General features: G+C 48.5%; 1 protein-coding gene across 1 annotated transcript in view; it reads left to right on the plus strand.

Annotated features, from left to right (window-relative positions):
* Positions 1 to 13,958, plus strand: part of LOC120034298 (potassium voltage-gated channel subfamily H member 6-like) — a 38,495-nt gene that overhangs the window by 16,258 nt on the left and 8,279 nt on the right. The window contains exons 7-10 of the mRNA XM_038980802.1: positions 11,173 to 11,598; positions 11,761 to 12,178; positions 12,407 to 12,606; positions 13,297 to 13,549. Coding sequence (XP_038836730.1) covers positions 11,173 to 11,598; positions 11,761 to 12,178; positions 12,407 to 12,606; positions 13,297 to 13,549 — 1,297 coding nt within the window. The remainder of the gene's footprint in view (positions 1 to 11,172; positions 11,599 to 11,760; positions 12,179 to 12,406; positions 12,607 to 13,296; positions 13,550 to 13,958) is intronic.

The following is a 13,958-nucleotide window of genomic DNA, read 5'->3' on the forward strand; positions in this document are numbered from 1 at the left end:
CACAATTCATGAAAAAAATATCTGTATTGTTCAGATATAATTCCAACATAGGTGTCCAACATAGGTGTTCATTTCATCAAATGAAAGAAACATAACATTTAGCAAGCATTAGTTTGCATCAAGCCTGTCTTGAGCATTTGGCCATTGGTTCTCATCGACATCGCAGTAAATGTCCTCATTGTTCATGCACCTGGGGAAAAACCTTTTGGCATGGCGAATCCAAGCCTGACAAAGCCTGGATTGATGTCATTACATGACTCATTCATGGCCTGAAGGAGGGTGGTACGCTCATGGGGATGACAATCATATATCTTCCACTTGTACTGTAATTGTCACGTTCTGACCTTAGTTCTTTTGTATTTTCTTTGTTTTAGTATGGTCAGGGCGTGAGTTGGGTGGGTTATCTATGTTTGTGTTTCTATGTTGGGTTTTTCGTTTGGCCTGATATGGTTCTCAATCAGAGGCAGGTGTTAGTCATTGTCTCTGATTGGGAACCATATTTAGGTAGGCTGTTTTCTGTTGTGTCTTGTGGGTGGTTGTCTTCCGTGTCTGTGTGTTCCACACGGAATTGTTTCGGTTTTCGTTCATTCATTTTATTGTTTTGTATTTCAGTGTTCAGTTTGTTCTATTAAAGATTCATCATGAACACTTACCATGCTGCGCACTGGTCTGACATTTCTTACTCCTCGTCAGATGAGGAGGACGAATTCCGTTACAGAACCACCCACCACCAAAGGACCAAGCAGCGTGGTATCGGGCAGCAGCGAGATCTGGACTATACAACTTGGGACGAAATAGAAAGGTGGTCGGTCGACCCAGGGAGATTGCCGGAGCACGCCTGGGATTCCCTGAAGCAGTGCGAGGAGGGTTACAGGAGAATGGAGTTGGCGACACGCACACGGCAGCGCAACAGGCACGAGAGGCAGCCCCAAAAATGTATTGGGGGGGGCACACGGGGAATGTAGCTAAGTCAGGTAGGAGACCTGAGCCAGCTCCCCGTGCTTACCGTGGAGAGCGAGCGTATGGGCAGACACCGTGTTATGCGGAAGAGCGCACGGTGTCTCCAGTACGTGTGCATAGCCCGGTGCGGTACATAGCAGCGTCTCGTATCGGCCGGGCTAGAGTGGGCATCGAGCCAGGTGCCATGAAGCCGGCTCTACGCATCTGGTCTCCAGTGCGTCTCCTCGGGCCGGGGTACATGGCACCAGCCCTACGCATGGTGTCTCCTGTACGTGTGCATAGCCCAGTGCGGCCTATTCCACCTTGCCACACTGGCATGGCTACGGTGAGCATTCAGCCAGGTACGGTTGGGCAGGCTCGGTGCTCGAGACCTGTAGTGCGCCTCCACGGTCCGTCTATCCGGTGCCTTCTCCACGCACCAGTCCTCCTGTGGCAGCCCCACGTACCAGCTCTCCTGTGGCAGCCCCTCGCACCAGCCCTCCAGTGCCGGCACCACGTACCAGGCCTCCTGTTCCTGCTCCCCGCCATTCAGGAGCTGCCAGATCCGCCCGCCAGTCAGGAGCTACCAGAGCCGCCCGCCAATCAGGAGCTGCCAGAGCCGTCCGCCAGTCAGGAGCTGCCAGAGCCGCCCGCCAGTCAGGAGCTGCCAGAGCCGCCCGCCAGTCAGGAGCTGCCAGAGCCGCCCGCCAGTCAGGAGCAGCCAGAGCCGCCCTTCTGTCCGGAGCTGCCTTTCAGTCCGGAGCTGCCCTTCAGTCCGGAGCTGCCCTTCAGTCCGGAGCTGCCCCTCAGTCCGAAACTGCCCCTCAGTCCGGAGCTGCCCCTCAGTCCGGAGCTGCCCCTCAGTCCGGAGCTGCCTCTCAGTCCAGTGGGGCCCTTTAGTAGGGTTGCCAGTCCTAGGTCGGCGGCGAAGGTCGCTGCTCTAAAGACGCTACTGAAACGGACTAAGACTATGGTGGAGTGGGGTCCACGTTCAGCGCCAGAGCCGCCACCGCGGACAGATGCCCACCCAGACCCTCCCCTATAGGTTCAGGTTTTGCGGCCGAAGTCCGCACCTTGGGGGGGGGGGGGGGGGGTACTGTCACGTTCTGACCTTAGTTCTTTTGTATTTTCTTTGTTTTAGTATGGTCAGGGTGTGAGTTGGGTGGGTTATTTATGTTTGTGTTTCTATGTTTGGTTTTTCGTTTGGCCTGATATGGTTCTCAATCAGAGGCAGGTGTTAGTCATTGTCTCTGATTGGGAACCATATTTAGGTAGGCTGTTTTCTGTTGTGTCTTGTGGGTGGTTGTCTTCCGTGTCTGTGTGTTCCACACGGAACTGTTTCGGTTTTCGTTCGTTCATTTTATTGTTTTGTATTTCAGTGTTCGGTTTGTTCTATTAAAGATTCATCATGAACACTTACCACGCTGCGCATTGGTCTAACATTTCTTACTCCTCGTCAGATGAGGAGGACGAATTCCGTTACAGTAATATGTATTGTATTTTACAGTATTGTATTGTACTTATGTATTGTAGTGGTCCTGTATGTGGCTCAGTTCATAAGAGCATGGCACTAACAAGACCAGAGTTGTGGGTTCGATTTCCACTGGGGTCACTTACGGAAATATAAAGATTCACTGTTGCCACTTAGGAGTTGCCACTTACCGTACTGTACTGGCCCGATCACCATGCGCAGTGCCAAGTGTCAGCTGGAGTGGTGTAAAGCTTGCCGCCATTGGACTCTGGAGCAGTAGAAACGCGTTCTCTGGAGTGATGCATCACACTTCACTATCTATCAGTCAGACGGATACATCTGGATTTGGTGGATGCCAGGAGAACGCTACCTGCCCCAATGTAACCCCATCAAACACCTTTGGGATGAATTGGAAAGGTGACTGCGAGCCAGGCCTAATAGCCCAACATCAGTGCCCGACCTCCCTATTGCTCTTGTGGCTGAATGGAAGCAAGTCCCCGCAGCAATGTTCAAACATCTAGTGGAAAGCCTTCCCAGAAGACTGGAGGCAGTTTAGGCAGCAAAGGGGGGACCAACTCCATATTAATGCCCATGATTTTGGAATGAGATGAGATGTTCGACGAGCAGGTGTCCACATACTTTTCGTCATGTAGTGTGTAAGAGGATATTATTTCCTGTATGAACATTTTGTTGGCTACATGTATGGAGATGTTATTTAGCATCACTACTGTACTATATGCTCTTGTCTCTCTGCATGTATATGAAAGAGGGAGAATGGGGAAAAGACAGTTTGTATGTGTGAAAGAAAGATCCCACCTTCCATAGTGTGACATCTGTGCCAGCAGAAGAACTTCTCACACCCACATGTCATCACACCAGTACATCACAGTGATGTACTGGGCTGTACGCACTACCCTCTGTAGTGCCTTGCGGTTGGAGGCCGAGCAGTTACCATACCAGTGCTCGGTCCTCTGTTTTTTTGTGGTCCACAATCATCTCCTTTGTCTTGATCACATTGAGGGAGAGGTTGTTATCCTGGCACCACACTGCCAGGACTCAGACCTCCTCCCTATAGGCTGTCTCATCATTGTCAGTGATCAGGCCTACCATTGTGTCGTCAGCAAACTTAATGATGGTGTAGGAGTCGTGCTTGGCCATGCAGTCATGGGTGAACAGGGAGTACAGGAGGGGACTGAGCATGCACCCCTGAGAGTGATGTGTTGTTACCTACCCTTACCACCTGGGGGCGACCCGTCAGGAAGTCCAGGATCCAGTTGCAGAGGGAGGTGCTTAGTCCCAGGGTCCTTAGCTTATTGATGAGCTTTGAGGGTACTATGATGTTGAACGCTGAGCTGTAGTCAATGAATAGCATTCTCACGTAGGTGTTCCTTTTGTCCAGGTGGGAAAGGGCAGTGTGGAGTACAATAGAGATTGCATCATCTGTGGATCTGTTGGGGCGCTATGCAAATTGGAGTGGGTCTAGGGTTTCTGGGATAATGGTGTTGATGTGAGCCATGACCAGCATTTCAAAGCACTTCATGGCTACAGACGTGAGTGCTACAGATCGGTAGTCATTTAGGCAGGTTACCTTGGTGTTCTTGGGTACACGATCTATGGTGGTCTGCTTGAAACATGTTGGCATTACAGACTCGGTCAGGGACAGGTTGAAAATGTCAGTGAAGACACTTGCCAATAGGTCAGTGCATGCTCTGAGTACACGTCCTGGTAATCCGTCTGGCCCTGTGGCCTTGTGAATGTTGACATGTTTAAAGGTCTTACTCACATCGGCTACGGAGAACGTGATCACACAGTCATCCAGAGCACCTGATGCTTTCATGTATGCTTCAGTGTTGCTTGCCTCGATGCGAGCATAGAAGTTATTTAGCTTGTCTGGTAGGCTTGTGTCACTGGGCTCGCGGCTGTGCTTCCCTTTGTAGTCCGTAATAGTTTGCAAGCCCTGCCACATCCGATGAGCGTCGGAGCCGGTATAGTATGATTCAATCTTAGTCCTGTATTGACGCTTTGCCTGTTTGATGGTTCGTCGGTGGGCATAGAGGGATTTCTTATTAGCATCTGCGTCCTCTGACCACTTCCGTATTGAGTGAGTCACTGGTACTTCCTGCTTTATTTTTTGCTTGTAAGCAGGAATCAGGAGGATAGAGTTATGGTCAGATTTGTCACCCATCAGACTATTCTTGATTTAATCTTGTCTTTACATATACTAAATAGCATATGTGTGAAATTTGTTTTGATTTAGAATGGACCATTATCATGCACCTGTCTTGGAACAGGGGCAGGGGGGAAAATACATGTAATCTATGCACTTAAATAGCGAATGGAAAACACTTTTCCCGTGGTTCCTTTTCATGCCAGCCAGGTCGACTATACTCCTGTTGTAAAGCGAAGCAGTGTGCTTAATATTAGGAAAGTTGATATATAAATATAGTAGGCCTAGCCTATAAAAAGCTGATGGGATCCTCCTATTTTTAATAGAGGCCATCAAAACTCTGTTTTCTCACGCAATTGCATAGCCTATAGAAATGTTGCTCAACATGAGCTCATGGGCTCTCATGAAATGTTTTATTTTATTTTTGATAACATTTGCATTGATGTCAGAGTGATTAGAGGGACAGGCTCAGTACCAGGCAGTTAGCAAGTTTGGTAGGCTGCTAATGACCATCAGCAGCATCAGAGCTTTGAGAAGCCTAGTTACCGTGACTACAGTCACATGGAATTTGACTGCGGTCATATGACTCGTGACTGCCGGTGTGACGGTAATACGGTCACCGTAACAGCCCTATGCTCTGGTGATGCTGGAAGGGGAGGCATTGGGAGGCAGGGGGGTATCGAGCGGCCCTCTGGTGATGCTGGAAGGGGAGGCGTTGGGAGGCAGGGGGGTATCGAGCGGCCCTCTGGTGATGCTGGAAGGGGAGGCGTTGGGAGGCAGGGGGGTATCGAGCGGCCCTCTGGTGATGCTGGAAGGGGAGGCGTTGGGAGGCAGGGGGGTATCGAGCGGCCCTCTGCGCGTCCTGACACTGACGATGACCTTGGCCTCTGGTACTAATGGAAGTAGAGGGCAGCAGAGGTCTCTCTCGCTCATTTGTGTGTCTGTCTGTCTGTCTGTCTGTCTGTCTGTCTGTCTGTCTGTCTGTCTGTCTGTCTGTCTGTCTGTCTGTCTGTCTGTCTGTCTGTCTGTCTGTCTGTCTGTCTGTCCTCCACTATCTCCTTTATGTTTGTTGGTGTCTACAAGGTGTCAGTCATTATCTTCCATCTTCTCTCCTCTATCTCTCTGGTTCTCCCCTTCCCTTTCTCCTTTTCTCCACCTCCAGTCCATTCTCTCTACATGTTGTTCTTACCGTATCCCTGTATCGTTTGAAGAGCTACAATGTTCTGAACAAGGAAAATCTCCACCATGACATAATGGTCCGTTTTTAGGTCAAACAGATCGTTATCACTGCAAGAGCACATTACGGTGGCTAACTACTAAACAACTATCCATTGGTCAAAATAAATGGTCTGAAAAAGCAGTCAACATGGCAGTTACCTTATCTATTATGAGTTCAGAATACAAGTAGGATTTTGCCTGGGTTACGTCTCGTTACGCAACTGAGCTTCTTGGTAATCCCCTCTTTTATAATTGAATTTCGATTTGCGCCTTACAAAAAGAGGGAAATAATCCCTGTCATTGATCTTTGCTGGTATTGATTAGTCTGCATAAGATTAAGCACATTATGTGATTGACTGTACAATCAGTGGTCCGTAGAAGAGGGACAGATGGTGAATGACAGTCAGTGAGAGAGACAGACCCTACATCTCCCCCTACTCTCTGACTAAGTCTGTAGGGCAGAACAATTCTTACTAAAATAACTCCAGACAACAGGAGGTTGGGGGCACCTTAATTGGGTAGGATGGGCTCATGCTAATGGCTGGAGTGGGATTGATGGAATGGTATCAAATACATCAAACACATGGTTGAATACCATTCCATTCACTCCGTTCCAGCCATTGTTATGAGCCGTCCTCCCCTCAGCAGCCTCCACTGCTCCAGACGTTCCCTACGGATATTGTTTAAGTTTTTCTAAATTAAAACATGCTTCATGATTCTGCGTATACTGTATTTGTTTGTGTTAGCTATAGGTTTGTGTGCATGTGTGTCTCAGTTTGTGTGTGTGTCTCAGTTTGTGTCTGAGTGTACTGTATATATGTGTTTGTATGTGAGTGTGAGTGTGTGTGGGAGTCTGTGTGTGTGTGTGTGTGTGTGTGTGTGTGTGTTGTGCATACTGTATTAGCAGCAGTGTTGCCTTGGGGCTCCAACTGTGAGGGCTGGGCTGCCGGGTGCAGAGGGAGAGGGAGAGGGAGGGCGGTGTTTACAAACGTTCCCCTCTCTCAATTTTCTCCCGCCCTCTCTTCCAGCCACACTCCTCAACATGAGCCTGAAACAGAAACTCCAACCTGTGAGTACTCCAACTCTACTCTCTCACTCCCTATTCTCTTCTTTCTTTCTCTTCCTGTCTCACTCCTGTCCTTTTCTGCCTCTCCTCTTACCCTCATGGTCATCTGGTGGTTCGTAGCAGGCTACCTAGCTCCATCCTCCGTATTGACAGTGAGGCAGGGACTGTGACGGATGTTGTTAGTGCTGATGTCATCTTGTTGTCGTCATAATTTGTCTTGTGTCACTTGTCGCCCACTTTGTTTTCATAGGTGATAATTATGTTGATGTTTTGTGGGCTCCAGGGTACTTGTTGGTATCTGGAATTTGGAATGTTCATTTGATTAGCATGAATCAAATTTCATTTTGTTCTGAAAATGATTATTCTAATTTCAAGAGAACAGTTCACAGTACCTTAGAGGTGTTTGTTTTAGTGTATGAAACAAAACTAGTGTCAGAGGTTTTTAATTTCAGACTGGATTGTTACTGAAGTATTAACATAGTTAGGTGCTCTTTATGCAAATAGCTAGTGTTTGTTTTTAATCTTAAAAAATATATTTGTTGTATTCTATGTCAGATGTCATTGTATTTTCCAATAAGGACTGTTAACTGTTATAAGCCCTGAGTGGTTTGGGTAAAACATTGTGGTGCAGACGGCATGGATCTTATTCAGGCTGTCATTATGAAACAGGACTGGAAATGATGTCAATAATCTGAAATTACCCAGATGAGTGAATCTGGGTAACACACACACACTCACACTGCCAATCGCTCAGCTTGCTCCCACAGGTTCATCATGTTAGATGTTAAATTCAGTCCTCAGGGGGAGAATCCTGATCGTTGGTACGAGAGCGCAGTTGTCAGAGAAAGAGCACAGTGACACGTGGAATCACAACCCTCATTTAGCCACAAACATTGATAGCAAGAAGGCCTAAGGTCCTGAGCCCTATGTAGCCCCCAGCAGTCAGGTCTCCTTTCATACGGTATGTAGCAAACAGTACTGCAGGTGTAGAATCTTCATTTGATCACCCTGTTGCAGGAGAACTTTCCTGCAATGCAGAAAATGTAAAACGTGTTGTGTATTTGAGGTTTAAAAATGCTTCTGAAGTTTATAATTTCCACTTTGAAATGCCATTAATTATAATCCACATAATAATTCACATTTCCTGTTGCTGCGTTATTTTCCTGCTGTATCGAACTGGCTAAAATTAAGATCCTACATCTGTACAGTACTTTAAATGCTCTGCTATGAGAGGTTCTGCAGTGCATTTTGACATCCTCAGTCTTCAGTCAATCGTTTCAGTTTGTTGTTTCAAATTGTTTATTCAGGGTAAGAAATGCATTAACTGAACTATCCATTTAATTAAAGCTCAGTCCTACTATTCCCTGTATTAGATTAGTTTACTGACTACTGGAGCAGCACCCCCTGTACTGGGTGAGAGTTGGGTCATAGAGCGGTAAGTGGGCAGTGTGTAGTCTGGATGGGAATCGATAGGAGGCTAACCATGTGGTGTCATTTTATCACCTCTAGGACTGACTGTATGTGGGGACAGGTTTGTTCTCTTACTTTGAGTCTGAACATCTTTTCCATTTAAGAATCAAAGCTGTGAGGGTTGAGAGAGGTCAGATGTTCTGGAAAGAGATGGAAATTGTCATAGGAAGCTTTCACCTTGTACTCTCAGGTTATTTAGTAGGGCAAAAACCTTGTAGCACTGAACATGCCGCATTTAATGTACCTGTATTTTGTGATCCAGCTAAGTAGGGACATTGGAGAGGGTTGGCAGCAAGGGCACCATGGTAACGCTGTGTGTTATTACAGATTATTCTGTCACCATGGCTATGTTCATAGTTATGCAAACTATACATGCAAAGTAGGATGAGCCAGTGGATGTTCCACCAGACTAGCCTGCAGAACATGTTGACTGTTGAGGTTCCACCAGACTAGCCTGCAGAACATGTTGACTGTGGAGGTTCCACCAGACTAGCCTGCAGAACATGTTGACTGTGGAGGTTCCACCAGCCTACCCTGCAGAACATGTTGACTGTGGAGGTTCCACCAGCCTAGCCTGCAGAACATGTTGAATGTGGTGGTTCCACCAGTCTAGCCTGCAGAACATGTTGACTGTGGTGGTTCCACCAGTCTAGCCTGCAGAACATGTTGACTGTGGAGGTTCCACCAGCCTAGCCTGCAGAACATGTTGACTGTGGAGGTTCCACCAGTCTAGCCTGCAGAACATGTTGACTGTGGAGGTTCCACCAGCCTAGCCTGCAGAACATGTTGTAGAGACTTCTCTTTGCACTGAGATGCAGGGCCTTAGACCGCTGCACCATTCGGAGCCCATATGGGTGATATCAGAGAGCACATTGTGCACCATGGTCTGCCTATGTCCAGAGCTGTAAAAATACTTGAAAGTACTACTTAAGTAGTTTCTTGGGGTATCTGTACTTTACTTTACTATTTATATTTTTGACATCTTTTACTTTTATTTTCCGGAATAAAATTATGTACTTTTTACTCCATACATTTTCCCTGACACCCAAAAGTACTCATTACATTTTGAATGGTTAGCAGGACAGGAAAATGGTCTAATTCACACACTTATCAAGAGATCATCCCTGGTCATCCATACAGCCTCTACGTTAAGCACACAGAAAGTTTTGACCAATACTGCCCTCCTACACAAGCACTCACAAAAGTTGTTAGTGAAAATGAACCAAAATCACCCAGCTCTTTGCAACAATCCCTGTCGATTTGCTTGTAAATTAGGGCACTTACCCTGCTCTGCCATTGGCCGAGGGACAGTGAAGGGGTCACATGGTGTGGCAGGTGAGATGCAGCAGGGTCTTTTAAAAGGCCAGTGAGTGGGGTGGGGTGGGGGAGAAGGGTACAGACAGCCAGGCAGCCAGAGAGGGTCCATTCCCCAGCAGTGGTCTGTTAGAGCTGGGCACATAGGCACTGGGCCACTGGGTAGCTGATCTGGAGCATTGTGCTGGACATAGCGGGCTAGGATGGAGCAGGGGAGGACCTATATGTTCCGGGGGAGACAGGGTGGGCTGCTGGGGAATTTGAGGGGGACCAGGGTGTCGTGCTCCTCCTCCTCCTGCTGCTGCTGTGGTCGGGACCAGAATAAACTGGAGCTCCTGGATATGGAGGCTCTCATCGTTGTACCGGTTAGTAGGAGCACTAGGGTCAGACTGATTGAAATGGTCTATGTGAGTGTGATCTCTTGGCTTATTGTTGTCGATTCAGATACTGTGGTTTCGATGATGGTGTGTGAGGAAAATATACATTTTTAGGTAATATTATGGTCTGTGCAGTCACTATGAGAACACTATCACTAAGGTCCTCTCTGTATTTGAATTTGCACCTATGATTTACATACTGGTTATTATAGTTGATTTGGTTCCTATTTGGCTGTACTGACTGCGTTGAACACTCAGAAATCAGACCCCTGTCAACCATGTAGATATTTGTCTTGTGAAAAGCTGTGCGTTGGCTTCTACAGTGTTTGTGTTGAGTCCTTCGAGACAGATATTGTTTATACTCCAGGACATAATTGTCTTCATGACAACATGACTGGCTAGCTGTGAGACTGAGGGATGTTTGTGTGAACATTTGCACTCATTGCATTGTATCACACACGCACACACACACACACACACACACACACACACACACACACACACACACACACACACACACACACACACACACACACACACACACACACACACACACACACACACACACACACACACACACACACACACACACACACACACACACACACTACTCCCTCTTTGTCACTCACTCTGGACTACACATTAACTGTGATTGATTTGTGACAGTGCTTGAACAGCTAATGGAGGGTTGTTGTGTTTTTTTGCTGCTGCTGTTCTAGTTGTACTGAGGTGATAGACGTGTGGGTTGGAGGCCCGCGGTGTCAGACACAGTAGGTAGTTAGACAGAACACAGTTGCTCCCCTTCCCCTTCCCCCAAAGGGCACAACAAAGACAATAGCAGGTCCTGTTCTGCTCCTCTCTTCTGAACTGTCTTCTGCTCTGGTTCCCTGAACCCACGTCCCTCGGGTTTCTCGGCACAATTCTCTGACATGACTCACTCTCTTTCCCATTTCTTATACAGCTTTCCATTTTGCTTAGGCTGTTTGGCTTATCATCTCATATTATTGGGGTTCTAATCAAGGCCTTTTCAGCAGGGTGGTGAGGGGCCATTGTGACGATATTCCGTTTCAATTCTGTTTCACTTTTACTGCCCATGATTAATCTAGATTCAGCAGGACTCTCTGACCGTCTCTGCCCTCTCCCCTTCTAGGTACTGTCCCTAGGGGCTGATGTCCTGCCAGAGTACAAGCTCCAGGCGCCTCGCATCCACAAGTGGACCATCCTCCACTACAGCCCCTTCAAGGCGGTGTGGGACTGGGTCATCCTCCTGCTGGTCATCTACACGGCCGTCTTCACCCCCTACTCCGCTGCCTTCCTGCTCAACGAGGTGGAGGACGAGCTCCGGCGCTCCTGTGGCTACACCTGCAACCCCCTCAACGTGGTGGATCTGGTGGTGGACGTCATGTTTATCGTGGACATTCTCATCAACTTCCGGACCACATATGTCAATCACAATGACGAGGTGGTCAGCCACCCGGGGCGCATCGCCCAGCACTACTTCAAAGGCTGGTTCCTCATTGATATAGTGGCAGCCATCCCCTTTGACTTGCTCATATTCCGCTCTGGCTCTGATGAGGTGAGATGGATGGAGAAGGTGGATCATTTTAATCTATGTGTAGTATTGGTCCTTTTTTTGCAGTGTTGGTCAGTGTACCAATTCATCAAAGAATCTCTCATAAATCTTCTTGTTCTTTTACACTAATTGCTTTGTTTGTACATTGAACCTCTCTCCTCTCAGCCCCAGACGACCACTCTGATTGGCTTGCTGAAGACTGCTCGGCTGCTGCGATTGGTGCGTGTGGCGCGGAAGCTGGACCGCTACTCAGAGTACGGCGCCGCCGTTCTCTTCCTCCTCATGTGCACCTTTGCCCTCATCGCCCATTGGCTGGCCTGTATCTGGTACGCCATCGGCAACGCGGAGCGCACCAACTCGGCCCGCATCGGAGGCATGAAGATCGGCTGGCTGGACAACCTGGCTGAACAGATTGGTAAACCATACAACGACACAGACCCTGCCTCCGGCCCCTCCACCAAGGATAAATACGTCACAGCGCTTTACTTTACCTTCAGCAGCTTGACCAGTGTGGGCTTCGGCAACGTTTCCCCCAACACCAACCCTGAGAAGATCTTCTCCATCTGCATCATGCTAATCGGCTGTGAGTACGTCACCAGTGTGTCTGAGTACGTCACCAGTGTGTCTGAGTATGTCACCAGTGTGTCTGAGTATGTCACCAGTGTGTCTGAGTATGTCACCAGTGTGTCTGTGTCTGTAGTGTGCCTGTGTGTCCAGAGTGTTCATATGCATTGCTGCATTACTTTAAGTGTAGTACCACCGATCATTTTAGGTGGATGTCACTGACATGTCTCTCTGTCGTCTCCTGTAGCTCTGATGTATGCCAGTATCTTTGGTAACGTGTCGGCTATCATCCAGAGGCTGTACTCCGGCACGGCCCGTTACCACACCCAGATGCTGCGTGTCAAAGAGTTCATCCGCTTCCACCAGATCCCAGAGGGACTACGCCAGAGACTGGAGGAGTACTTCCAACATGCCTGGTCCTATACCAATGGCATCGACATGAACGCTGTGAGTCACTCTCAAACACACATTCATATACAGCCAAACACACACACATCCATACGCACGCGAAAAACACACACGTTCATATTCACACGAAAAACACATATTCCCTACTTGCCACCTGAGTTTTGCCGCCATTAGGTGCTCAGACAGGGAGACCTAACAATGGAAATGATGTGCGTCATATCCTTTGTGTTAGTAGATAGATAGTGTCCTGCTGGTTGCAGAGAAGAGAAAAGCATTAGCCCTCTAACACCACAGGAACATGACGTAGCAGAGAGCACACCTGTCAATTCAATCTGAACAGAGTTGATCACATAGACACTGTGTTTGTGCATGTGTCCCCTTGTCAATAGTGAGCATCAACTGAAACAGCTCTCCCCCCACTCGCTCTCTCTCTCTCTGTCTCTCTCTGTCTGTCTCTCTCTCTCTCTCTGTCTGTCTCTCTGTCTGTCTCTCTCTGTCTCTCTCTCTGTCTCTCTCTCTCTCTCTCTCTCTCTGTCTCTCTCTGTCTGTCTCTCTCTCTCTCTCTTTCTGTCTCTCTCTCTTTCTGTCTCTCTCTGTCTGTCTCTCTCTCTCTCTGTCTCTCTCTCTGTCTCTCTCTCTCTGTCTGTCTCTCTCTCTCTGTCTCTCTCTCTGTCTCTCTCTGTCTCTCTCTCTCTCTCTTCTCTCTTTCTCCCTCTCCCATTTATCTAGGTGCTGAAGGGTTTCCCTGAGTGTCTGCAGGCTGATATCTGCCTCCACCTGAACCGCTGCCTGCTCCAGAACTGCAGGGCCTTCAAGGGGGCCAGTAACGGCTGTCTGCGGGCGCTGGCCATGAGGTTTAAGACCACCCACGCCCCTCCGGGCGACACCCTGGTCCACATGGGAGATGTCCTCTCAGCTCTCTACTTCATCTCTAGAGGGTCCATAGAGATTCTGAGAGACGATGTGGTGGTGGCCATACTGGGTAGGCTGAAGGGTGGTGGTGGTTACTGGGTAGGCTGAAGGGTGGTGGTGATTACTGGGTAGGCTGACGGGTGGTGGTGGTTACTGGGTAGACTGAAGGGTGGTGGTGGTTACTGGGTAGACTGAAGGGTGGTGGTGGCTACTGGGTAGACTGAAGGGTGGTGGTGGTTACTGGGTAGACTGAAGGGTGGTGGTGGTTACTGGGTAGGCTGAAGGGTGGTGGTGGTTACTGGGTAGACTGAAGGGTGGTGGTGGTTACTGGGTAGGCTGAAGGGTGGTGGTGGTTACTGGGTAGGCTGAGGGTGGTGGTGGTTACTAGGTAGGATGAAGGGTGGTGGTGGCCATACTGGATAGGCTGAAGGGTGGTGGTGGTTACTGAGTAGGCTGAAGGGTGGTGGTAGTTACTGGGT

This window comes from Salvelinus namaycush, chromosome 41, assembly GCF_016432855.1.
Source record: "Salvelinus namaycush isolate Seneca chromosome 41, SaNama_1.0, whole genome shotgun sequence".
Taxonomy (NCBI): Eukaryota; Metazoa; Chordata; class Actinopteri; order Salmoniformes; family Salmonidae; genus Salvelinus; species Salvelinus namaycush.